The sequence below is a fragment of the Fringilla coelebs genome (assembly GCF_963513975.1).
Source record: "Fringilla coelebs genome assembly, chromosome: 15".
NCBI lineage: Eukaryota > Metazoa > Chordata > Aves > Passeriformes > Fringillidae > Fringilla > Fringilla coelebs.
In genome coordinates, this window is record NC_140041.1 from 5,510,433 (window position 1) to 5,537,932 (window position 27,500).

Below are 27,500 nucleotides of genomic sequence, written 5' to 3' on the forward strand. Positions count from 1 at the left end.
ACTCATGGATTAAGGAAAATGGATGTGGGGAAGTCAAGAAACCAAGAAAGGTAGACATTGTTTATATCTTTAGTTATAAGGTAAACTGTGAACCCTTGTGTTTAAATTGGGTACCAAAAGATTTCAGTTTACCTTTAGTTAGAAATTGGTCTAGCTCAGGAATGGCTGGCTCATATAGAGCATGTTAAAAACCCACCAGGACACCTGACTAGTCTCTCTTTAGAGATCTTTCCTTCTGACAATTTCTTTAGTAAGCATTTTGATCAGGTGGTGATCTCAAATTGCTGTCAAGAATGTAAACATGATTTCTGTGCCAGAAGGTCTGTGTGTGGTGCAAAACGTGGCTGGGCATTACTATGAGAATAAAAGGTGAATAATGACAAAATATCTACACATCTAAATATAAAAAAAAAATAAGTATCTAAAAAAAAAATCTATTTTAGGTCAAATTTATGTGAAGCTTTAGAAAACTGACAGCAGAGTCTGGGATTACAGTTAAGGGAAAAGACAGCTTCTTGTAAAGAAAGAATTTGTGCAGTTTCTTATGTTGCAATCTTGAATGCCTCCACCTTACTGCAAGTATATATGTGAATAAACTGCAATCATGAGCAAAACTTCCACTGTCATAGAAGTTCACACCAAAATATCCAGTGTATGACTCTCCAAAAATTGCCACTTCTACAGGTACAGTACAAATGAAGAAAAGAATAACAAAGATACCCCCAGCCCCTGCATTCCTTTAGAAATTGGTATTGCCACATAGACAAGCATTTCTAGAAATATATACATACACAGACAAATCATATGCTACAACTTTATCAATTACTGAAAGAAAATTTTTGCAAATCTCAGTTTAATTTGTCCAGAGCTCTCCTCACATGTAAATAGGGGTATCACAACCAGTTCTCAAATATAAGAATTTGCAAAGGTTATATTTGGACAATTTCATGCAAATATACACATATACTTAACTAACACATAAATAAAAGCATAAAGAAAAAAACATACAGGTAGAATCCTTTGGAGAAAGGAGGACTTTGGACACAGCCTTGAAAATATAAACTACCACCACACAAACAAGAATTGTCATGATCAAAACAACAAAACAAAAAAAAGCAATTTCTAATCTGCTCCAAAGTGATATTAAGCAAACTCAGCACTCCTCAAACAGTAAATATTCATAGTCCCATTCTCATTAGTTCCTTGCTGACACTATTCCCTGTTCAGGAAACAAACTGACTCCATATACATCTTCCAGTCTCCTCACCTAAGTGCTTCATGATGCCTATCAAATATTTGAACACAGTTTAGGAATTATCAAGTTATTTGAAAAACATTGAGCTGAAAAAACCCAATTTTTTCCCCCCCAAAAGAGAAAAGGATGCATAAACCAAACCTTGGACTTATTATATAACAACTTTGGACAAGATTTTAGATACACTTATATCTCAGTGTCTTTTGGAAGGAACTAGAAAATTACTCAGCAAAGGGTTATTAAGAACACTAAATAATGGTAAAATGATAATTACACTGGAGATTTGTGTTAATAAATGAGATGCAAAGGGGGTCTTTATTATCCACTCATGTGCACGCAGAATTTAATTAGTTCTCACCTATAAATGCTAATGGCAGAGCTGCCAATCAATCAATTTCCTAAGCAGGACCTGAGGAAACCCCGAAACAGGAGAAGTGAATGCTGAGGAACACTTTGGTTAGAAAACAGTTAACCCAACAGCAATATGGAGAGAAGGAATTCCTCAGAGAGCCTAAAGAAAGATGTTTTCATCTCATTACATCTACCTTCATAATTATAACAAACTCATCAGCCTCTAGATGAATACCACGTATAATCATTTTCCTGCATATTTTCCAAAGCAGGAAACTTAACAAGATATAAATGCTACAGACTAATTTAGGCTATTTGCAGTTCTCATCTCATCTTGAACTGAAATAAGAAGAAAAGTAGTATAGTTAAGCTAAAAATAACTAGATAGAGACTTAGGCTTGTTTATTTCCTGTAATCCTTGCTCAGAGCCAGGCAAGTAATAGGTTTATCCTTTTTAAAAGAAGGTAAATTTAGAGCATAGTTAGACTGTGGTCTTTAAATAATAAAAAACCCAATCCAAATAAGTAAAAATGCTGGTAAGCTTCTAATTCACCTAAATGGACGCTTCCATTAAAATACTTGAAAATACATAAGCCCACCAAAAAACTGAAATCCAACAAAAAAAAAACCAACCTGTAAAGATTACCCCATCAAAGATTAAATTTACATATGCTGATATGACAAAACAAACAGAGCAAGGGATTGCATTCAGTTGAACAAAATCAATCACATATAGAGTACAGCAATGAAAATCAGCAAAATCCTGACCCACTCCGTGGAGCTCTGCCAGAAATACATTTCTTGGCAGGGCTCTGTGCCCACTAATTAGAGGCTGAACCATTTGGGGAGAGTTGCTCAGCATCCTCAGGAATGGATACAGAGCTGCCCAAACCCTCCTGCCTCCTCAGCAGCGGTGTTCCCCACCTTGGCACAGGATGGGCAGAGGCAGCAGCAGCCCCAGAAGGTTCCAGATGAGCTGGGGGATCAGGGTGGGTGTCTGTACACCCAGGGTGGGTGTCTGCACACATGCACAGCACCTGCTTCCTACTGCCCCAGAACATCAATAATTTTGGGGGTTTTTTCATTAGCTGCCTGTGCTGGGGATTGTGCAAAGCTGTCAAACCTTTGCTGCCACCTTAGTAATGCTGTTCCAGAGCTCCAGCCTGGAGACCACTGAAGGAACTAAGAGGCTATTCCCTGGATACAGATATTTATTTTTGAGGACACATCCAAGTAAGAGAAACAGTAAATATGCATGTACACTTTGGACACCAAATGCAAATTTCCTGTTTAACCCCAAATACTTCATATAAGTTTTCTTCACAATCTCACAGTATCAAGATGGAACTGCACACTGATTCTGTGTTGCAAGAACCACATGTATGCATGTCTGAAGTCATCAGGGCAGCTTGCTTCAGCAAGCTTTAAAATCTGGCTTGATAAGAAAATTGGTTTTTAACATCTAATATGGACTGGAATCTCTCTTAACACTTAATAAGAACAATGGGCAGCTTTCAGGTGTGCCATGACTAAACTGTACACTGAAGGAGAATCCAGCTTGCTGTTTCTACTTTTCAACATAACAAATATATATTATGAAAAATATATTTAAGAATGCCCCTGCCCCAAATCACAAGCAGTTTTAAGAGATAACAATGGGGAAAAGCATATGATGTAATGAGTTAAAAAGAATTGACACAATAATTTGTATTTCTGACAAACTATCCAAATTTAACACCAAAATATTAGGTTTCATTTTAAATGCTTATTTGCTTGCCACAAGTATATTTTGCAGAAGTCTTCAAGACAATTTACAGCTTTGCAAAAACAACCACTATGGCTGAAGGCTAAATTTGACTTGAAATAAAAGGTTGAAGTTGTGCTAGTACAGAGATTTTATAATTTTTTTTTGGCCCCAACATACCAGAGACAGGTGTCTCACCATCCTTGCTGTCTGCATGCTTACACTTCCTCCAAGCACTGACTGGTGAGCTTGAAAGGGCCATAAAAGAGAAGGGAAAAAAAAAGCAGAGGGAATATCAGAGTATCATAAAACAATCCCAAATGCTGACTCATGCTGTAGCCTGAGAGAAATGAAAACTGGGCCATGACAGAGGAATGATAGAGAGCCTGAAAAATCCACTGCCATCAGTAAAGGGCACAACTGGCATTTAATCAAACAGCCTACAAAGGAGGAGGCCAACCTCCAAGCTAGAGCCTTCATTTGGAAATCTTCTGGAATGTGTTGGTGCCCTTAAGGCCGAGGGCAGACAAGAGCAGGGCTCTTCCCTGCCAGCCCTGCTCCCACAAAGGGCAGCCTGGTTCTGCACAGGCACAGCCACTGCTCAGGATCTCAGCTGGGACCCTGGAGACCCCACCTGCCCCACTCCGACCCTCAGAGCCTTTCTAGTTGACTAATTGTACTAATCAAGTAAAGCAGACTAATAACTTCCCTATTCAGACATAATTCATTATCCTTATTTACCCAGGCTGGCAAAATTTAGAAAGACCCTTCCTTCCAGCCTTTTTAATTACCAAAATTCTACTTGCTTTAAAATACCAGAGTCTCCCTTGAGTATTCAGCAGAGCTGAAGATCACCATGGCAATAAGAAAATGGTGCCAATGTTATCTTGGCACTGACTGTCTACAGATCTCTGGAGACTTAGCACAGGAGAAAATTGAGCTCACGTAAAAGCAGGAACTCACTCTCTCTAATGATTTTAATATACCTTTTATTTTTGCTAATTTGATGTTAAAGACCTTGAACAAAACTCCTAAAACCCTAGAAGCATACATTTTCCTAAAGAGACAAACAATTCCTAATGTGTTTTTTATTTCAAGGTGAAATCCACTTTACTCACACAAAAAAGGCACGTCCTACAGTTTGCTGGATGCACGGGAAAGTGTTGTCAGTGGATTGGAGTATAAAAAACAATCTGCATGAAAACAAAGTCTGAGCAAAAAGGCCCCTTTAGATCTTAATTTCAGGCATGAAATGAAGATTTTTCCCTACAACCGCAACATGCCAAAATCCACAGGTCTGCTGCACAGCAGCACAATGCCTGTGTTTGGTGCTTGTTTGCTTTTTCCCTATTTCTTTTCCCTTTCCCTAAACTGTGTCACAGAGACAAGGGACATATCTTTTATCAGGATTATATCTGGAAGCTAATACACAACATATCACATGAAACTGGCAGCAGTACAAACGTACAGCAGTGGCTTCACCACTGCTCCCAACTTTTAACCTGAACTTGGGGACGAAGCCTGTGCAGCACAGGAGCATTTCCTGGAGGCAAAGTCCCACACAGCCAACAATGCCAACATGCACCAGAACACACCTCTATTACAGAAAGAGCACCTTCCCTTCCAATTTACTCTAGTGCCAGTAGAGCTGCAGCTTTTCCTTTTCCTGGTATCATACCAGCCACTGGTACATTCCGTTATTTTGCAGTCAGCAAATGGGACAGCAGGAAAATAAGACTACATATCATCCCAATGCCCACACACAAAAAACAACAAATTAATTCTCTACTAGTTGAAAGGTGCCTTCAAAATTGCAGTGAAGAATGAAAATGAAAACATCCAGAGAAGAATTTAACTCCATAGAGTGCTGATCAGAATGATCACTCTGAATTAGCAGGATGCAGCCTGAAAAGGAATTGCCAACTCCCCCAAGTCTCATTTTATAAATCTGGTTTCTAATTGCTGTGTAGCACTTTCTCCATTTACATACAGAAGGATTTTGTAAGTGGTTAATATAGCTTTGTGCTGACAACTTTGTTGAAGAAGTAAAAGGAACATATTAGAACAGTGCTTTACAATTATGTATTAGGAACATCAGTATTTGTACTGAAGATACACTTTCCCCTTCTAAAGTAGAAAGATTATAGTGGGGAAGCCAACAGGGACTGTTCCACTTTCTGATGGTCAGAATGTTGGCATTTCATAAAAGTCTATGCAATGTCTGGCTTTCACACACTCAGAAGCATCTAGAATAGTCAAACCTTCTCTCTGAATCAGATAATTTGCTGCAGTGTCAGTGTCACTTTTGTCTCTCAAATGCCAGAGTTACCAGAATACAAATTCATTCACAAATTCAACTCAGTGTTTTCATTAAAAAGCAGAGCAACTGATGCAGACAGGCTTTGTGTTAATGGAGTTGAAAGGGTTTTTTTTCCCCATCAGAAGGCAGTGAAGGAATAAATATTAAAACACTCTGCATGTGCCACCACACAGAATTATTGATTTCTAGAGAGCTCTAGTTTAATATAAAGGTATTGCAAACACATTGTACAAAACTGCAGCTGAGCATGGGTTTGGAACACAATGCTGAGATTGCATAGGAAGCACTTCTACTTGGCAAAGAGGATATTGCATTACACAACCCTGAATGAATTCAGAGTATCATCAATGATATAAAAATAATGAAAATTCCACTCTGAGGCCAGAAAGGCTCCCTGCTTACACAAGCTCATGAGAAATTCTAAGCAAGAAATCAAACAAGTTGCACTTGGGATTAGTATGGCTGGTAAACAGTGCTAAAGCTCCCATAATCAGAAAAGGGATATCCTGTATAGAATCAGTTTAGAGTTTGACATGGAAAAATATGAACAGAGACTGTTGTCCTTTGCCAAACTGTCTGAAAGGTCCAATCACACTGGTCAGTTAACTTGAGCTCAGAACAACTCTAGTTTGCACATTTCTATGAAAAGATTGTTAGCTGGTCACAAACACACAAAAAAATCTCAAGAACTAATCACCATTTCTTATTTATTAATAGAATTGTAGGTGGGCAGATGATTTTTCTGCACTCAAAACATCAATTTCAAATAGACATCCCTGGGAAAAGATCTCTCAAACTTCTCAGGTTGGACTTATCAACTGATCAATGTGAAACTGCAGTTCCTGCTGTTTAAAACAGCAGGGGTGGGAGGCAGGAGCAGGATGACACCTTTCAATCCTGGGCCTTCTGTTACCTCAGCAGACCTTTTCAGAAAAATTACAGACATTTCTGCTGGCTTAAAGCTAGAACAAAGATAATCCTGACTCAATTAGCTTATTGGCTTTTCCCCCATGTGGTATGCCAGGATAAAAAAAATTGAAAGCAAGAATTAATTTACAGGGGGTTTGTTAGATAATAAGCTCAACCTTTCATGTTACCTGCCTTTGCATAACAAGGCTCTACCCTTCCCAAATCCGTTCTTGGAAGGAAGCTATTTCCAATGTGACCAAGAGCAAACCTGGGATCCAAACAACAACAGATCATCTTGCTTAGCCCACATGTCCATGGCAGACAAACTGAGTACACCCAGAGGAGCACAGTGCATCTCCTGAAATACCCCTGCAGGCAGCAGGCTGCAGTCCCTGCACTGCCCACAGCAGCCAGGCATTTTGGGCCTTCATTCAAACCTGTGCAACTGAAACCATGGAGAGACTTTTGTTCTGTCACTGAAATAAGGAACTGTTTAGTAATAGAAGTATACAGAAAAGTCACATCATCTGCAGAAGGGTCATTCCAGCAATCAGATTTTTTTGGGGGGTTTGAAAGGACTGGTCTATTTGCTCAGATTTCCATCTTCCTTTTGAGAGAGAAACAAATTTCAATTCAAAAAACAATTACTAATTAGATCAATGATCTTCAATAGTCAGGTACACTCTTTCATTGCATTACAGAAACTAGATTGCAACCTTTCACTTCAGTTATTAGTCCAGGGTTTAACAACTGACCACTAAACCTGCATCAAATTTATTTCTTTCCTGACCAAGCAATTCTTAACCTGTTTGGCTACTTCCACCTTGGCTGAGTTTTTCCCCATTTTTATTTTACAGATTAAAATGAAAATACTGCATTTGCTTTATTAGATTCTGCTCTCTTATTTGGGATGAGACATCAATGTTGTTTGCTAATTTAAAAAGCGGCTCTTTGGCACAAATGTTTTATTTGTTTGTTGTTTCCCCTCTCCACCTCTCTGGCATATGTCAAATGTTTAGACAATATGATTTTGATGGCAGATTATTTTTAGTACTTACAGTACAAGCTCAGCTTTCAGATGCAAAAAGCAAACTAAAATAAACTTAATTGTTTTAAAGTTTGGGTTTCTTTATATAGTTTTAATCTCAATGTACTTAAAATAAAACTTGCCCTTGAAAACCAACCCCCAAACACCACAAATCCACACCAGCACTTCCCAGTATACAATGCATTCTAAGTCAGCACTTTAAAAAACATATAAACAAAATATAACAGTGTAGTTTGAAACAAAAGCTGCAATGAGAGGCCTTCTGTGAAAAAGGTCCACTAACTATATTCCTAACAAACTGTAGCACTACAAAACATCATCTGACATGAAATGAAATTTCAAATGGAAACTGGGCTGGATAGGAAGCACACCACACACGTGTACTGACACATCTGCAGGGATCACAGAGGCTGCACCGCCCTCTTGGACACACACAACAGGGCTGAAGGCAGCAGCAGGGAGATCATTCATGTCTCTACTGGACATTACATCCCTGGAAAAAATGAGCTTTTCAGATGGTCCTGGTTCACTCCAGCACACACTGGGCTCTGCACCTGCACCAGGCAAACTCTGCCACTGCTCTGCTGGTCATGATGCACATTTCCCTTGTCCACACAAGTGTGAGCAGAAGTATTGCAATGTTACCCTTGGTTACAATTTTCTGATTACAATGATTATTTTTAGGACACCTTTATTGTAAAACCTTGTTTATTGATCCCCACCATTTTTATTCATCAGAATCTGCAAATTAATTGGGATTTATACCAGTAGAGCTACTTTGTGATTTTTTGGTTTACTATGCTCTGAAAGGCTTTAGCCTTTCTGAAATGAAAACAAAAGCTAAATAAAAAAAATGCAATATATCTTGCCTCATTTTATTGTTATTATCTAGGTCCTACTGATTAGAACAAAGATTCATTCTGAGATTTTGCAGAACAAAGCTGTTTTCTAAAGTAAGCACATTTCTTCTAGTAGAATCTTGTTTAAGTTTGTTCATAAGCAAGAAGAAAACCCTTAAAATATTTAGATACTACAGCTTTCTGTAAGTAGACTATAATTAGATTATTAACTCAAGGAAGCAGATCATACCTTCCCACAGACTTGTTCAGCACTTAACAGAACTAGACTGACCTACATGGACTCTACCCAAAGCAGGGTCAAGAAGAGGGTGCTTTCAGGAGGGAAAATAGCTTTCTGACAAATCAGTTGACTTGGTTCCAGCTATAACACTGACCTACTTGTACAGCATACTGCCAGGCATTTAAATTTCACTGCCTGTAAAATAGAACCCAGCTATTCCCCAAGAAAGAAACTGGGTTACTGGTCCCTGATTTTATAGTTTAAGAGCACAGATTATCCATGTGCAACTCCCACAGCAGATGAATCCAGGCTCTCTGCTTCCAGCCCTCATGGGAAGGGGGAGCAATTGTGATGCTCCATTTTGGGAAGGAATGAATGCAGAAAGACCAGGAGGTAACCAATCAATTCTCTCCAAGACCCAGCATTACCCATGTCAGAAAACTGATCTGGCCACACTGCTCTGTGTGTGTGCAACCACTGCAAGGGCCCACAGACTTAATGAGGGAAGAATGAAAAGATGAACTGATCAGTTTTTATAGAGCACTTGATCTCAAAGACATTGCTTCTGTAAAGATGTCTCTCTTTTGCTTTCTTGGGCTCTGTTGCCAAACATGCAAAAGGCACAAATAAATACAGGAAGGACATAAAAGGCTGCTCACATCACCTTTACTGATTATACTTCAGGCAGTAGTCACCCCTTTCTCTCCTATCAGATTCTGCTCTAGCCCTTCTCACTGTTTGCACACAAGATCCTGGTTATTCAGAATAAGCTGTTGTATTTATAGGTAACAACAGTTGAACCAAATACAAACACTGAAGAAAACAAAGGAAAACTAGTTATGAAAGCTCCAATCCATACAAATATCTTGTAGTTTCTTAAATAAATAATGGTAAAGTAACTGCCTTGACTAACAACCCATTTTATCTCTATTTAAAAAGAAAATTATTAGCTGGAAGCATCTCATGAATCAAACTAACCCCCACTCAACAGGGTATGCACATCAGTGTATCAGATATTGTTTATCTGAAAAGTTACCCTGACAGGTCCCTCTCAGCTGATTCTGCAATATCTGATTGAAATAGTCCCCTTTTTGATCCTGTTCTGAAATCAGAAGCAAGTTGCCTCTAGCATTTGGAATTTAGTTGTCAAATCAATCTCCATAGAACACTTGGGGGGGGGGAGAAAAAAAAATCATATCAGGTGCTGAAAAAATGTACATGTTGGCCTCATGCACAACTGAAGGCAGACAAACCCCTGCACATGACTTCTTCTACTCCCTCTTAATAACTACTAATGCTTCATATTCCTTTCTAGTGAAAACTTGAAAGAAATGATTCCTCTAGTAAGACTTACTATCATTGGAGATAGGTTATACAGATCAAAATAAACAACCATCATTTCATAATACAGAAGTTTCACTCTTACTCTGCCTCCTCATTTGCTTTACATTTTGGTTTAGACTTTTCACACTGAATTTATGGGCAAAGGAAAAAGGTGCTTTCATATATTTGGAAACCAATCAGCATATTACAGCATTGATGCAATTAAATAATTAAAAATATAATGATCTTGTCTGAAGAGGTTTTTCAGTATACCTCTTGGCACAATGATAGCACTTGAAAACTCTCCTAGACCACAGCCTACTTGGCACTTATTTATCAACTTAGTTCTATTGTGTTTACAAAGTGGTGCTAATGAAGGGAACCTCAAGGGGTTTTGGTGGGTTTTTTGGGCATGGGGGACTTGTTCTGGCTGCAGACACTCTCCCTGCAGGAAGGAAAAGACTCCCACGGAATGATAAAGGACTCACTGTTACACTATTACAGGAGATGAATTGCATTAACCCCTGCCCTTCCCCATTGTACTTGCTGCCCACTGAAAACAACAACAGAATTACTAAAATCCCACACTCTCTAATGGGATGGTAATAGGATTCAGAGGCCATTAGGGTAAAGGCAATCCATATTTTACAGTTTAATAAGCTCTTGCTGAAGATGCTGGATCCCTCTTCAAAGCCAACAATTACTGATTTAGTATTAACAAATCCTCAACTGTCAAGACTGCAGAATGCATTCAAGATGAAGTCAACAGCTTATGGTGACAGACTTGAAAAATGTGTGCAGAAAAATGAAATCACTTAAATTGAAATAATTTGTAATTTTACAGTGATACTGGTTATTACTGTCATTTCACATTTCTCTAAATCCAGATCTCATGGTTACTGAAGTTTGCACATAATTCAGAGTTCTGTGGTGTTTGTTGTAGAAGCCAAGAGCTTGTGTCCTGTTTTCCAAGCATATACCTCACCTCTCTTCCAGCTGTGCTGGAACACAACAAAGAACTTTGGGACCAACTGAGTAATGAAATCAAGTTCTCCACAATCACAGGCAGTTACAGAGACAATTCTTTAATATTATGGTTACCTATGCCTGGATTGCCTACTAGGCTGTGGACTCAAAAGAACCCACCATTTCCTAATAGCATGCCTTGAAACATAGGGTGAACAATACAAACTAATTCTGTATGCTGTTTATTATTCTTTAAAACCATTGGTTTATATATTTCTGAAAGGCCTTTAAAACAAAAATCATCTGATCTCTGTTTTTGCTGTATCCAGTCATTTCCCATTCCCTTATGTAACTGCCTGGGGATATAAAGAACAATCCACTCCTTACATTTCCTGAAGCCAAAGGTACACCTCCACCTCAGTGCTGCTGGATCTAATCCCCACCTTTTCACTATTCCTTTGCTTAGACTTCTTAAAGGGGGAGAAAACCCCAATGATAACAGATGCTTTTTAGAAGTGATAATTTGGCAACTCAGTTTTGCCCCCACAAACATTAACAGAGTCCTCAGTCAAATAGGTAAGAGCCATTCTATCAAAAATACGGACCATTACTGTTATAATTATTTTGTGCCTAATCATACAAACAACAGGAAAGCAAAATAAAATATATCAACATAAACCAACTAAACCCAAAGGCCTGCCATCATTTCAAATTGAGGAAGCCAGTTCTTCACCATCTACAGAGGTGATGTTTTCATATAATCAGATATTGCAACTTCACACACCAGAACCAGGCTGATCTTCAAAGTTTTATGTGGAGAACTATTAGACTTCATTAACATCAATGCACATTCACTATTTATCACAATGTATTAATAATGAACACAAGTACATATTTTATGACCACCACAATGTTATGTTAAAAACATAAATTTAATACAAACTGAGCTGGTAGTTTTCCTGTTTCTCCAAAAGTAGATACACTGATGTTTGAGATCCACAAATTCATTTTGTCACATCTAATGTGTAAAAAAAGTTTTCAATAAACTCAAAGAACAGCGGGAAAAGGAAACCAAAGCGATTCCTGCAACAATTGACTCTGTTTAGCTCACCATTAAAACAAGTTGTGTAAACTACTTTGAAAGATGCCTTCCAGAATATCTAGGGAGATCACAGAGATTTTTGAAGCATAGCTTCCAGGCAAACTAACAAAAATAACCAGAAGGCAAGTAAAAAGGGAATTGACGATCTAACTAATTCCATGACAGGAATTATCCTATCAATATTTTACAATGCAAAGCAGAACTACAACATGAGCAGAAGAAAGATGTCAAATACCACCCCAAAAGCCTCTTTAGGGAGAGAAATGGAGAGCATATGAGCCATTAATTTCTAAGGAACTCTTTCCATATCTCTATATATAACAATTTAACATTTAACTCCACTTAAATCTAACCCCATTGTTTACAATACCACAATACAGATGTGTCATTGTGACTCAGCCCGACTCTGGAGTCAGGATTTCTTTCAAGTCTAGATAATGCACTGCTGGAGCAGGTCCAGAGCTGCAGAAGGGTCTGGACAGTCAAACAAGTGAGGGAGCTGGGGTGTTTATCCTGGAGAAAAGGAGGCTCAGGAGCTCCTTCTGGCTCTGAACAACCCCTGACAGGAGGGGAGAGCCCGGTGAGGGTCAGACTCTGCTCCCAGGAAACATCATCAGCACAGGGAGAAATGGTCTCAAGCTGCACCAAGGGAGGTTTAGGTTGGCCATCAAGAAAAAATTCTTCACAGAAGGGGCTGTGAGGCATTGGAAGGGGCCACCCAGGGAGGTGGTGCAGTCCCCATCCCTGGAATTGCTCAGGAAAAAACTGGGTGTGGCACTCAGTGCTCAGGTCTGTTGTCCAGATCAATCACAGTGGGGATCAATCACAGGCTGGACTCAATGATCTTCGAGGTCTTTTGCAACCTTGATTCTGTGATTGTGTGAACACAGTTTTTTTAAAAGAAAACAGAACTTTCAACCACAAGTTGGTCAGTTAATGCTGAAGATTTCATGTTAGAAGGTGGTGAAAAAGGATGAAAATTTCTTAAGACTGGCTAACAGGATAAAGAGGAAGAGAAAACAGGCTGCCCACACGAGCCTTGATTTGCTTTGCATTTGACACACACTGTCTCAAAACACCATTTTATATTTTATTTCAGTCATTCTACAAGATCTTCTCAGAAAAGGTAGCAAGGAGATGCAATATAATGAGCTACAATACAATAATCATGCTTTGGATCTCTGTCAAGTTTCTCAGAACACAAATGAGCATTTATCAGGAATTTGCCCAAAACAAATAATTTACACTCATTTCCGCAACACGACAGACATGATTCTCCTCCATTCAGCTCTTTGTTAACTCTGATTAATTACTTCACTTCCAAATTTCATTAGAAACATATTCATCTTTTTCTAGGTTGCAACAACTGATATGCTGCATCTCAAAGTCTCATATTAGAAAACTGAACATCTGTCCATTCCTTACATTCTACTGACCTCTAGAGACTGCATGTATATATGTATAGCACATATACATTATTTATGTCCATGCACTCACACCAGAGCAATAGTACAATAGGTTGACTTTAAAAGAAATCTGCATTCAGTATCTCATGTTACAGTTTTGACTTTAATCCCACACTGTTCTCAGAAATGTTGTCTTTCCTGCAAAAAATCTCTTGCTGGTTTTTCTCCCCTCTTCTCTTTGTGTCCTTCCAACACAAACACACCACACCTTATCAATTATGTACAGAATTAGGCTACAACTATCAATATCAATATAAACACTGAGACAAACCAGGTTTCATTTAGCATTAATATCTGCTGGGGAGGGAGTGCTACACATCAGTCACACTGAGTTACTAAAAAACAGACATTATTGTGTGGGGAGAGGAGACCAGTCTCTCCCAGCTCAGTAGAAGCCTTGTTCCCCCACCAAATGATAACATCTTGCAGCAGATTCCTTGTCTCCATTGTGCTGCCAGGCAAAGAAAAAAAAAATCCTCCACAAAAGCCTGTGTTGGGTTTGACATTTAGACCAAAGAGAAAGGACTGAAGGAGTTGAATTTGTCAACTAAAATCTATTCAAAATAGACATTAATCCAGTAACAAAGAGAAATGAGGGGAACAGAAGAGACTATGTTCTTCCCTAACAATGTTAGAATAACTGACACTGTTAAGAGCCATTACTCGGCGGGACTGTGTGGCCAAGTACAACAAGAGGATTAGCACAAATATATACAAAATTAACAGGTGACAATTCAAAGGCACATTCTCCAACTGAAAACACTCAGTATTCAGTTCCATAACAAAATTCCCGGCAAACGTATATTATGTTTTCTAACACTTCCAATGTCTCATAGAGAAGGCCCACAAGACACTTTGATATGATTTTATTCCTGAAATCCCACAGACAATGGTAAGTTTAGGAGAACAATCTGAAAAAAATGGCCTGCTTCAAAAAAGGTTTCTCTAAAAAGCTTTTTAAAAATAATTTATTTCTGAGGGCAGCCCTCTAATGCAGTGTTTTACCATGTTATAACCGTATTCCACGTGATAACGGAATCCAAATTTTATTTGATTTGGAATCAGCTATGAGCTACAGGTTGAATTTTATTAAATCAATATAAGCTATAGATAGCAACTGATCTCCATATCTTCAAAAATTGCATGCATAGAGTAAGAACTGTGCTAGCTAAATATATTCTACACAATACAGCTAAAAGAACTTACATCCCATACTTTGAGTTACTGCATCATTAATGAGGAAAATATATACAACCATGTCCTCCTGTAGAAGATTTTTAAGATTACCTCATTGCCAAATGCTATTTCTAGTTTTTAAAATGACTTTTTCCACATTTTTATTTACCTATTTCAATGGTACTATCACAGTCTCAGATATAGATGCAAGCCTCACAAATAAGTCATTAAATTACTATTATCTGCAGTACATTTTCCTATGTACACATCCCAGCTTTATATGCCAATAACTTACTGCAGATTCCTAGACATATATTCCTCCTCAGTTCCAATAATGTGAGACTAGGTAAGTATTTTGGAATTTCTAATGGGCTTAAAATTAAATACACAGATTCAGATTTTTGATATTGTTTATACATAAAAAGCATCCAGAGACAAACCTAGAAATGCACTATTGCTGCTACTGATAAATATGGCACTAAACTCAATTGTGGCCAGAATTATTGACCCTGTGTAGCTATTCTGAGCTTTCAGGAGTGATATCCTAAATAAAATTCCAGTATACAAAGTATGCTTGCTTTTCTCCTCATGACTTTGAGAACTGAGAAATACAAAGATAAAAGTTTATTCCTTAGGGCTAGATTGTGTCATAAGCCTTTAAACTGAATTTGCCAATGTTTTCATCAGGGAATTCTCTTTAGAAACTGGTGACATATTACAATCTTTTAAACTAAATTATGTACCATTTCATTGAATTGACAAGTCAGAGTGAGGAAGGTACGAGAACATAATTCTGGTGATGTTCTCAGTGGAAAAAGTCAGGCTTATTTTTCTGAATGACACAGAATTTTAAAAATGTCAAAGTGCTCATGAACTTTTGGCCATGGCCAACTGAGAGACAATTTTTAATGGCCATGGCTAATGGTCTCCAAAACAGTGGGAACTACTAAGTTGGAAAACAAAAACGACTTCCCATTCAATAAATACATATAGTGTTACATTTCCTAAACTATACTCATGAAATGCAGAAAATTTCACTTCCTCTGCATACCAAGTACACAGACAGTTTTCTGAAGGTTAAGGAATTACCTTAGCACATACACAGTTGTGTGCAGGCACAAATTGAGCAATAAATTAAAGAAGCTGAACATTAAGGAAATCCCTATTACCAACAGCAAACCTATATTGGAAATAAAACCCCAAACCAAATAAGCAACAACAACAAAGCCCCAATCAACCTAAAGCTGTTCAGATTAAAGACATTTTGGCACATGCATCTGCAAACCCCATAAAAATATTAAATCTAAGCCACAATAACTAAATAGCATACAATGCTAATTACATGAGAGATGACTGTGGATATCTGCCACACATTCTTCTATGTGCATTTTTTTTTCCAATTATAAGCCAAAGTTGAAATTTTCTTACACATTAAGTAGAAATCAAAATAAAAGTATGCTCCTATGTATTATAAAATTCAGTCAAACATAGTAATTTTAAATCTAAAAACTGAGATCTCTTCTCTAAAAGTCTTCAAACAATTCTTGTTTGTCTTTTTTTTATTAAAGGTATAAATAGGTACAAACCAGTTGCACACAGAGAATCACATTTTTAGCATGATTAGCCTAAGTTTTGCATATTTATCCTGCTTTACGTGAAAAGCTAGGATTGAAGAAACACAACACACATTAGTGCTTTGAATTTGAAATCAGCTACGGTTGATGATCATCTCCAAAAATAAATATTCCCACAGATAGAGGTCAGTGGTTGCCTGAAATTGCATCAGTTAGTGCCTGTATACTAAAATCCTCCACTCCTTTGGGACTGCTTTATCATTTTATCGGATTAATTAAACCAGTAGTTTTTAGCATAGAACATCACAGTTTACTATTCACACATTTGCCATTAGGTGCTTACAATTTATTGATCTGAGACTCATCATAGGGCTTCTCTCAGAATTTAATCACATAAGAAGATGGTAACTCACAATTGTTATTAGATAGAAAAGCACACATAAAATAACATACAAATTAAGGGGTTTTTTTTTGTCTTTTATGTGTTGATTTGGTAAGCTCTTGCTGTTCTCAAAGGAAAGCAACTTCACTGTAGTAGAACTCTAATTTTGAGGTGGCATGCATTTATTTATCTTGTTATCTTAGTTTATAATTATCACCTGTATTTTATGGCTTTATTTAAAACAAAAAAAAAACCACAAAAAGCCCCTAACTTTCAGGGATGTTCTTTCAGCCTTTCCTTTAATAAAACCCAGATCAAACATTGTCAATAATAGTGATAAAATTTGAAGAGGCAAGGAAAAACTAAAAACCTTTTGAAAAGACATTTGGTTGTATCTACATGTGCCTCATTTCAGCACGTGTCTCTTCAGGTTTTCAGATGGAATAGCATCTACAATAATGATGCAAAAATTACTGATCTCATATTACAGAACTACCAACAGCCTGGAGGTTTTTCTTTGGTTTTTGTAATCTCACTGCATTTCTTTCTCTAGATGAAGTAATCTTAACTTTGCTCTCCAGCAACATCTACTGGAACATCAGTAAAATGCTGCTATTTCTATTAATCACCCATTTAACATCTAGTAGGGCAGAGTTAGCAAATGCCAAAAGCAGAGATAAATGCTCTGCAATTCAGATCCTGCATTCTGGGCTCAAGCATATCAAGGTGGCTCAGCTTCAACCTTCCACTTTCCTGCCATTTCATAAGGACCAAAGTCTTCATGACTAATTCCTACCAGAATTCATCTACTATTTATACTCAGATATACTTTATTTAAGTCACAAAATACCATTTAAAGTACCACATTACATCCAGGACTTCCATTTTTGTCAGAGCAGTTACTCCTAATTTCGGTTTGACCCAACATGTGCCTAAACAGAGCTGAAGCGTAAAAAGAACTTGGAAGAACATACAGAAACATTTTGAAAGGGGAAACAGAGCTGGAGTGGCTATTCCAATACCAAAAAATAAACAAGTTCAGCAAAACCATAGTTAAAAAGTAAAAATATGCGCAGCAAAACAGTGAAACATTTGCAAGTTCTGATTTCAAGAGAAAAAGAAAAAAAATCTGTCCCTTTGTATGAGGATGAAAGTGCATGATTAACTACTAACTGGAGGAAGGAGAGGGCTTGAAGTCCTCGGTGCCCTGAGTTGGTGGCTGCTCCAGGCAGCCCTGCTGGGGCAGGGGCACCGCGCCTTCGGGGGGCTGCAGGCAGCGCCCAGCCTTTGGGGGAACCTGCGTCAGGACCAAAGTTCTCAAGTAAACACATTTCATTTCACTCTGCAGGGTGCTCAGCTGTAGGTCTGCACCACGACATTCTGCCCACCCAATGATGTTTATGACAGCTTCTGAAGTTAGCTTTTCCCAGCTCTGCTCAGAGCCAGCCAGCAAGTGCACCACTTGGCAAATAACTCTGATCACTACAACAGTATTTGCTTCCTTCCCGAGCCCTAATAATGGTCTAACTCTCCTTGACTGCTTGCTCACTCTTCAGTGTGACAATGAAATTCAGAATATCACTGCTGCTCAGAATCCCTTCCTCCTATTTTGAGTCAGTTTGCTGATACAGAGAGCGAGTGTAAAATGTAGGGAGAGAAAAAAAGGCACTAAAGCCAGTGATGAACAGAAACAGGCGTCCCAATAGTTAAATATTCCAGCTGTGAATAAAAAGCACTTACTAAAATTATTTTTGTCTTTTGAATCCCTATAAAACCTTAATGTATTTTTATAGAGAATAAAAGGGCACAAAACCACAAACCCTTTAGGCTATAGAATTTTATATTATCACAAGACTTAAGTTCATAGGCTTTGCCTGATAAATTAGCTCCTCTCAATAACTGTTAAACAGAAAGCCCTTTATTGTAATCCAAGTGCACTTGTGGACAGCACTTTCAGAGTTAACTCCCTTTGACAACTGACATAAATCCATTATTCTAATTTGGTGATTGCTTTACTAAACAGATGCATTTTATGAGTTTTAGTCACGTATTTCATTCAGGATGCTACTTAATCTCAATTTACAAAACATAAACACGAAATAGGTTTTACAGTATGTCTAAAAGGGTATAGCTATTCATCCGACAAAATGCCAGGCAAACAAACCACATTCACCTAGACCTAAACTCAAAGCTAGATTTTACCCTACACAATAAATAGTAAATAAATTAATCATTCTTTAAATTGAGCTGTTGCAATCAAATTGCAGAATGCAAGCTCCCCGAGGGTTCTAAGACTCTAAAGCTTTTCTTACACTGAGATTTCAGCACTGAATTTAACCTTAAGCGAAGTCCAGCTCTCACAAAAGCCGGTTCTCTGATTTATTTTGATACACACGGAGAAGGGGAGAAAAAACAAGCAGTCATTGCGAATAGTGTCTTCAGCACCCCATCTCTAATTCAATTTACAGCACAGACTTTACATGTTAAACAAAAGGAATCTGATACCACACCGATGCTGCCTCTTGCTGCAGTTGCCTGCCTCAGTTACCGAAGGCAGAAATCCACCGCTCCGACCGAGCACTCCATAAAACATTCGGATTCAGACACTTCTTACCTGCCTCAGTTGAAGGCTTCCTTCCCTTGTTAGCAGTATGAAGCATCCTCCAGCCTTCCCAATCCTTAGCACCGGCCTCGAATTGCACAGCCAAGTCCCTTTTTCGCAAGAAAACGCTTATTGAAAGTGATTAGTTTTTGTTGTCCCTTTTAAGTCCCTCCTGCGGGAAAAAGCCGGGGAGCGATGTGACGCCACCTTTTAATCTTTGGCGAGAGTGAAAAGGCAGAAAAGGAGCGCTCGATCAAACTGAGCTTCACACATGACTAAAACTCGGCGGAGAGGCTGCGAGCTCTGGCTGAAGCACCACTAGGCGTGAGTGTAAGAACAGAGAAGAGGGGAGAGTCAATGAAATGTGACAACGTATGTGCATCAAAGACGGGGAAGAGGGAGAGAACAATGAGAGAGGGATCGCGACAGCAGCGAGCGAAGGAGGGAGAATGAGAACGGGAGGCAGAATCAGCCGGAAGAAAAGAGGAGAGTTTCGAAGCAAAGAATTCGCAGAATAAAGCCAAAGTGTCTGGCAGCTTCTGTTTTTATCTCAGTGAGCATGACATACTGCCTCTCTCATTTAGCAACACATTCTTGTCTCTTCCAGGTTTGAAAACTGAGATAATCACAGTGTGTGCCTGTTTGCGCCTGACTGGCACACTTGTGCGCAGCGTACCTGAGATGCCCCCCAACCATCTCCTGGAGATGCATTTATATGCAATTAAGTCCATATATTCATTAGGAGAGACACCTCCCCCCACCCCCCAAAAAGCGGGAGCTGCTAATTTCTCCATTAATTTACAATATAGTTTAACTGGCAGATGGAATTCTACTTATAACTACTCACAAACTGCCACTGATAAACAAATGAACTGAACAAATGTTTAATGTTGATAACTGAGTTATCATAGCAACAAAACATATTAGCCTTGATAAATCTGTTTTTGAAAAAGGAATTGCAGACACTTAATTTTATTAATCCTGGAATTTCTAGATGAAGTTGCTCTAAAGTGGTAGGAGAAGAAGAAACTTGACCCAGGAGTAACATTTTTAAAGGAATGCATCAGACATATGTCCATATTTCCAATGTTTTATTTAAAAAAAAAAAAATCAGTAACAAGCTAAAGCCCAAATTTCAAATTTAATTTTGAATTCCCATTAGAAGAGATCCACACATATAGTCCTCATACAAGCAGGGTCCATTTTCATGCAAGATGAGGGTGGAATGTGTGTGGATTGTTTGGGTCTTGGGTTGGTTGGAGGCTTTTTTCCCAACTACAACTACATCAGGGTGATTTGCTTTGTTCATACCATCAACCTTTACATGGTCAAGGCAAATGGGCTTTATGCCAACTGGCAATTGGTCAGCTGGCCCAAAGCACACAAAGTCCTTGTCTGCAGAACTGACACAAGCCCACAACCACACAAGGATTTACATGGAGCCAACATGAAATAGGAAGAAACCTTAAAACAGATCTATTTTCTTTGCTGCAGCACCCTGTTTGGGCTATTGGATCCTACCACATTAACTGCATTAGGGAAAAGGAAAGAATGTAAAAACTCTGGATCTAGCTCTGGACTGTGCAGAAGAGAGCTCATGAAAGCCACACAGTGCTACATTCTGGCATCTGGGTCTGAAGCTACTCAGGTAGCCTAAGGGAATATTTCGACAGCTTTAAATAGCTTGGTATCCTCTTTTGTAAGGGTTTTCAGTTCCAGAGAGGAGGTTATAAAGATGAATTCACAAATGATTATCAGGGAATCAGGGGTCAGTTTCAACCTCAGGTAATTCCATATCATTATTATACCACAAAACTTGTAAGAATTGATGTTTTTCTATGAATGTTTGCCTCCAGAATCTCACCAAAAACCATCACAGTAAGCTCTGGACAGATGGAATCCAGTTTTCATATCTGTATAGCAACACTTGCAAAACAACTCTTTAAACTTGCAGACCCTAACCTATTGAAAAATTTGTGATTTCTGCATTTCACCTCTTATTTTTTTTTCCCCCTGGAGACTGGGAATCCACTGACTTAAATATAGGTCCATTAAAATCAGATTCTCACTAACCTTCTTAAGCAGTTTTCATCATGTGAACCTTAAGTTACCATAAGGACAAAAACATGAATGAGAACAATGGGCTTTTAAATCTCCCTGTACGTGTATCAATGCAGCACTAGCTGACCGAACACAGGAGCAGTTTGTGTGATGGATCAAGAATTCCTTCATGCTCGGCTGCTGTAAGGAGTCCTGTGGATTCCTTACACTGTTTTAAAGGTCTCCTGTTTTATGGAAATTAACACCACCTGAAATTTCAGGGGGACAGAAAAATGAGGGCAAAATAGAGGTGCATGAGTTTAGTTATTGCATTTTTTCCCAGAGTATTATTAGTAAATACTCTAAAGGAACTGCCTCACTACCTTTTGAAAAGAAAACAAGCAAAAAGAAGTCCCAAGTGCTGTAAGAAGCTCCTCTGCTTAAAATGAGTAACAGGAACAATTAGGGGAGAGATCTTTCCTGTTTCCCATTCATTTTGTATTTTCTCACCCGTACTTGTAAATTGCTTTTCTCATGCAAGTCTTGATAAGAAGTTTCCACATCTCTTACAATGTACTAGATTATATCCATGACAACAACTTTCAGGAAATGCAAACACATGCATACGTACTTCTAGAAGTATTTATTCATTCTCACAGCCCTATCTACAAATTCACAATGGAATCAAATGGCTGCATTTGCATCCAAGGTCAACAAAACACTTGAAAACATGGATGCAGCTTGTTTGTTTTCATGAAAGGCATAGAACTGTGTGGCTAAAACCAAGCATGAGCTTATACATTGAAGAAAATAAATTGTTTTCTATAAGAACTGACCTTGTGTTTGAATTAAAAGTGTTTGGACACTGAACTGCTTGACTCCTTATAGCTCCAGTGAGCAAGGCAAGTCATTCTCCTATCGAAGTTACTCTATAAATCAGCCACGTTTCCATAAGACAGGAAAGGCTTTGATGAACATGACTGAGAAAACTCTATTTTACTGCTGTTAAATGTGCTTCCACTTAAGCTTCCTCAAGCAGTACTGCAGGAACACACCAGCACCACACCATTACAAAATAGCTACACACAGAAATGTACTAGCAATGCCATTTTGTGCAGAGATATAAATAGCTGATTTCCAGACCTTTCCTTACACTTTCACCATTACAGAGAAAATAACTAAACCAGAGCTTTCCCCTCAATCTTACCTGAGGAAGCCAGGTTTAAGTTTAATCACAGAAAACCTCTTGGCACCGTATTTGTCTATTCTGCTAGAAATCCAGATAGTTCTCCTGTGTGTTTTAGTCCACATGCAAACACGCCCTCAGTGACCTCAAACTTCTGGAGGAACAGAACAATTTTAGAACATTCACCACACTGCTGTGTTTCAATGGTGCTGAATCCAGCCCCATCCCCTACAAAGCTCTCTCAGGAAAACACAGGGTCTTTGGGAACAGGGGCATCACACAGCACACGATGGGGAAACTACCTGGCAAATGGCTGGGAAAGCTCCCACACCCATCCCAGGGACTCCTGGCCAGAAACACTCATTGCAAGTCCTTTAGAGCTGAAGGAAAAGCTCTTATGTAGAAGGGCCAATGAGGACTTTCTCTTAGCAATATCCTTCTGTATTTTACATCTAGCAAAGACTTTCTTTGCCAATTATCTAGTTGGGTGACACAAAGACAACATTAATTTTTCCAGCCTTTTGATTTTGTTTCTTCTGTTTCAGACCTGAAGACAGACTTTCTCTGAGAGCATCTTTTTCCCCCAGTTACATCTGTTGGTTTAATAAAACGTATCACCTTCATCTCCCCAAACCCTGTTTCAATAATACCTTTGGATCTCTAACACCACAAGCACTATAAAATTATAAGGGCATAGTGTGGCCCTCTATCTCTCCCCAGCCTCCATTCCCTAGAATGGATCTGTTCACTGCTCAGAGGGAATACAGGAGGAGCACAAGGGCTAGAAGGAAGGCAGAGCATACAAGAAAATCCCTTGTTTCTTAAATTGCCTAAACTTAACTTCCCAGCACCCAATTTACAATGAGAAATGCAGTTGGTGTTGTAAAAGAAGCATCAGGATCAAACATAATTTTAGTGGTGAGAGGCACAAAATAAAGACCTTGCACAAGTCTAAGCTACAGCATCCTGGCAGGGTGAAGAAAAACTGTGATGCTATTGCTGCTATGAATAATAAAACCACTTAAACTCTGCTTTTTGGGCATAACTGAACACATGTGATAGCATCATTATAAATTAAAACTGTTTATGACCTCCAATTGGTCCAAACAGTACAACCTTACTCACTATATGCATGGTTGAACAAATTGATCTACAACTGCCTCTGTTACATGATAGAAGGGATAGCCAAGTGTTCTGAAAAGGAAGCAAAAAGAAAGAAAACCCCAGCAAAAGCAGCTTGTAATGACTCATGCAGATATCTTAATGGCTGCTGAAAATAATCTTTGATTCCTATCATTGTCTACTCAGTAAGTGATAATAACTAATACCTAAGTTATTATTTTATTTACATAGTTAATTTCTAGTTTTCTATGTTCCATAAAAAATAAGTGTTCATATGTTTTGAAACCAATCATTTAATGAATGAATGGAAATCAGTACTTCTATAAATTCTGCTAAAGTACTAAAATAGGAGATAATCAGTATGTTCTTGACTATTTGGGTACAAAATTTTCAAAGGACATGTAATTCCACCCCACCCTTGTATTTATTTGTAAAGCCATAGAGGAATACGCATTAAAATGACATTCCAAGAGTCAGACTCCTGTAACACCAACTTGTTGTCTGCTTCATACATTTCCATTTAGAATTTTTCTCCAATTACAGTCCTGTGCTGAGGCCTTTCAAGAACCCTCAGCACCTCAAACAATTCCCAAAGTATCTCCCACAGAAGATTTACATTGTTTAAACCAGCAGTAAACCGATTACTTTCATCTGTGCCTGAACAGCAGCCAGCTCAGGTGAACCTCCTGTGCCTCAATTAGCATTAGGGATGGAAAGAATAATTTACCTACAAGGTTCAGGTGTGCCTAATTCCTTCCTGCCACAGGCTGAGAGCTCCTCCATGCTCTGTAGGCACGTTTTGCCTGCAAAGACAAAGGCTGGCTTCCAGGAGAGCACTGTGAGGCTCCTAAAGCATGTGCTTCCCAACGAGGTAATTTAGGTTCTCTACATGAAATACAAATCTACGCTGAGACAACAGAGCACACAGCTTCACTGAGTGCACAATTTATGTCAGAGTACAGGGCAACACACTTAGAAACTGAACAAAGCCTAGTTTTACTGCCCAGTCCCCTGAATTAATATGCAACATTCATACCTTAAGTATACCCTTGAGCACTCTCTGAGCCACAGCTTTGAAGATGTGTTGGTTTCCTGTGCACTAACTTGACCTATATTCAGCCTGACTTCTATTCTGAGATTATTTCTGCTGTGAATTCAATTCCAGCCTTTATAGACACTGCTTTGCTACACCTATGATACAGATGGCAAAAAAGCAGAAGGATGTCAACAAATTAGAAGGCCACTGCTGACATTGCCTAACAACCAGGGTAATCAAAAAACCTCTTTTTTTTTTGTGAGCTGATCTTGACACAAGCACATTTCCTTGAAAATGTGGAAGCACAGAACCACATCTATAAACCTTTTTAAATTGTTTGCTTTTATGTCAGGATACAAAGACTTGCTGCCCTGCTGGAGCCAAGTTTTATCTGTGCCATGAGCCAAGGATGCCAAAAAACTGCAAGAGATGACCAAAAACATGGAGGCAAGGAATAATTTATAAAATATTCATTCTGAAAATAAAAAGTTAATAAGTTTTTATTTTCAGAGTAAAGCTACAAGATGAAAACACAAAATTGGCTCTCTAATAGAGGACACCACAGAGGAAGTGAAAAACAGCAACAAAGGTCTTGCATTTTTCAAGCTGGCTCCTGTTTACTTGTGTCCTGATCCACAATTTTTGTACCAGAACTCCACTTTTCCACTATATTTATAGCACAGCAATCTTACAGGATTAAGTCTACACCCTATTAGTAACACCTTGCAATTCATTAACTGCTTCAAGTTGCTTCATGTTATGATCAAGAGGACTTGCGTACCATAACAGAACACCTAAAATACCACTTATCACCCAAAATTGTCAAGCCCTCTGAGTTTACAGCTCAAAGACCCCTTTGAGAGCTTGGAAGGCTTCCACTCCTGCACAGGAATCCCAGAGCTGTGATGAGCAGGAGCACTGCAAGGACTGCTCAAGCAGCAATGCCAGAACAGGGTACAGAAACCACTGCATGATCCACACACACAGAATCCTACTCACCACAGGAGTCAAGAGCTTCTTTCATTGAACACTTCCATGCTGCATCTAGACTATGACTCAAGCCAGTGAGTCGGTAAGGAAAAGGGGAGGCAGGTTCAGGAAAGTTTGTTTTACTCCCCATCTGGTTTGGTACAGCACATGGAAGAAAATTCCTACAAGGCATAAAAAATTCCTACATGGCATAAAAAGCACCCTTAATGTGGCATTTCCTCAGCTCCCATCAGACATAGGATACTGGTTTTGGCAAACCCGTGGTATGAACCACAAAAGCTGTTCCTGCCTTTAGCCCTGTCATACCCCTAAGAAAGTGCACACTGAAGCAAAAGGAAATAAAATTGCTAAATGTGAAGTGCTGATTAGAATGTTGAAAACAGCAAGAGCTTGATGTGATGGACCCTTCAGAACTTTAAGATACAGTATTTTAAGTAAATTGTTAAAAAAATGACAAGTGTTCAAAAAAGCATATGCATATTAAAAATGCTATAAAGAGTGAGTATGACATTACATTACAGATGATTTAATGTAAAAAATATTTAAACACACATTTTAGGTCTGGTTTTATGATAACAGTTTCACAGTTCTGAAATGCAAGCAGATCAGATTATAAATAGCAAGATATGGCTTTTCAGATACATTCATTCTCTTAAAGTTATCAATAATAAGTAATATGCTATATTTAAGAATGATCCCAATTTAATAATAACATTCTTTTTTTTCCCCCCCTAGATTTTTTTTCTTAAGAATATACAGATTTTGATTCCATGGAAACTCAATTGAGACTGTGCCACATCTTTCATACAGCTGACTAAGAGCATGGGTGAACTATCTGGCTGTTATTTGAAATGTTCTTCAACTTTATGAAGACAGACTCATTAAAGCAAAAGCTTTCTCACAAACAGTTTCTGACAAAGTGAAAAAGTAATTAACACTAAAAGAAGAGAGAACTATTTTTACTTTTACTATTTTTCACCCAGCCAGTTTATTACAGGCATTGTCATTTTTGACATGCTCTCTCCTGTGACAGTCACGGACGCAATTCAAAACTTTGTTTAACAGCCAACGCTCTTTGACAATTACCTCACCCTTACTTATGAAATCTGGGATAAAATGGTACAACTTGAGGTTCTCAATACCTAAAAAAACCCCTCTGGAAACTGCCAGGAATAGATATTAACTACACTATACAACATGACAGAGTCACCACATACTTTTCCCAGAAAGTGCTCATCTTAATGAACACCAAAAGCCCAACAATTAAAGGGCACAATTTTGTTTAAAAAAACCCCAAAACCAAAAAATAACCACAACAACAATCCCAAACAACAAAGCAGACAGGCAATCTTATAGTGTTCAAATTGTCTAACAACCTCCATTTCCTCTTTCCTTGAACCTCCTGCTTGCTTTTGGTTTTTTTTCCCCTCTCCATTTAAACTGTGCTTATTGAACTCAATGGAGAAACACATGGATTCCTCATGAAATTTTATACAATCTTATTCATTATAGATTTTTCTGCTGATTAAGGTTTCAAAGTAACTATAATAATGTAAAGCAATACCATTCTGCTGCTGTTTTGGGGGTTTTTAGCATAAAGGATATAAGTGAAGCCAGACAAAGCATAAATCATAAAGCATAATATCAGCATTCTGTTGCCCTTATCTCTACTATAGCACCTCGTTTTTGTTTCAGCTAACAGGTTTGCTGTCAGCCAAATTCACAGACTATTAATTGTCATCAACCAATACATGTTCGTGACAAAGAAACAAAATGTGTGAAGAAGCACATAGTACTGTGAATTTCATTTTCAAAACACTTCTCAGTG

At 38.4% G+C, this 27,500-nt stretch overlaps 1 protein-coding gene across 6 annotated transcripts in view; it reads right to left on the reverse strand.

Moving 5' to 3' along the window:
* Positions 1–27,500, reverse strand: part of TENM2 (teneurin transmembrane protein 2) — a gene marked incomplete at both ends in the record, with an annotated part of 473,693 nt that overhangs the window by 309,606 nt on the left and 136,587 nt on the right. For 2 of the 6 annotated variants that reach the window (XM_084215967.1, XM_084215966.1), the window contains one exon: positions 19,311–19,356. The exons of the other annotated variants lie outside the window; for them this stretch is intronic. In XM_084215967.1, coding sequence (XP_084072093.1) covers positions 19,311–19,356 — 46 coding nt within the window. Of the gene's footprint in view, positions 1–19,310; positions 19,357–27,500 lie in introns of those variants that run through there. 6 annotated transcript variants of the gene reach the window in all.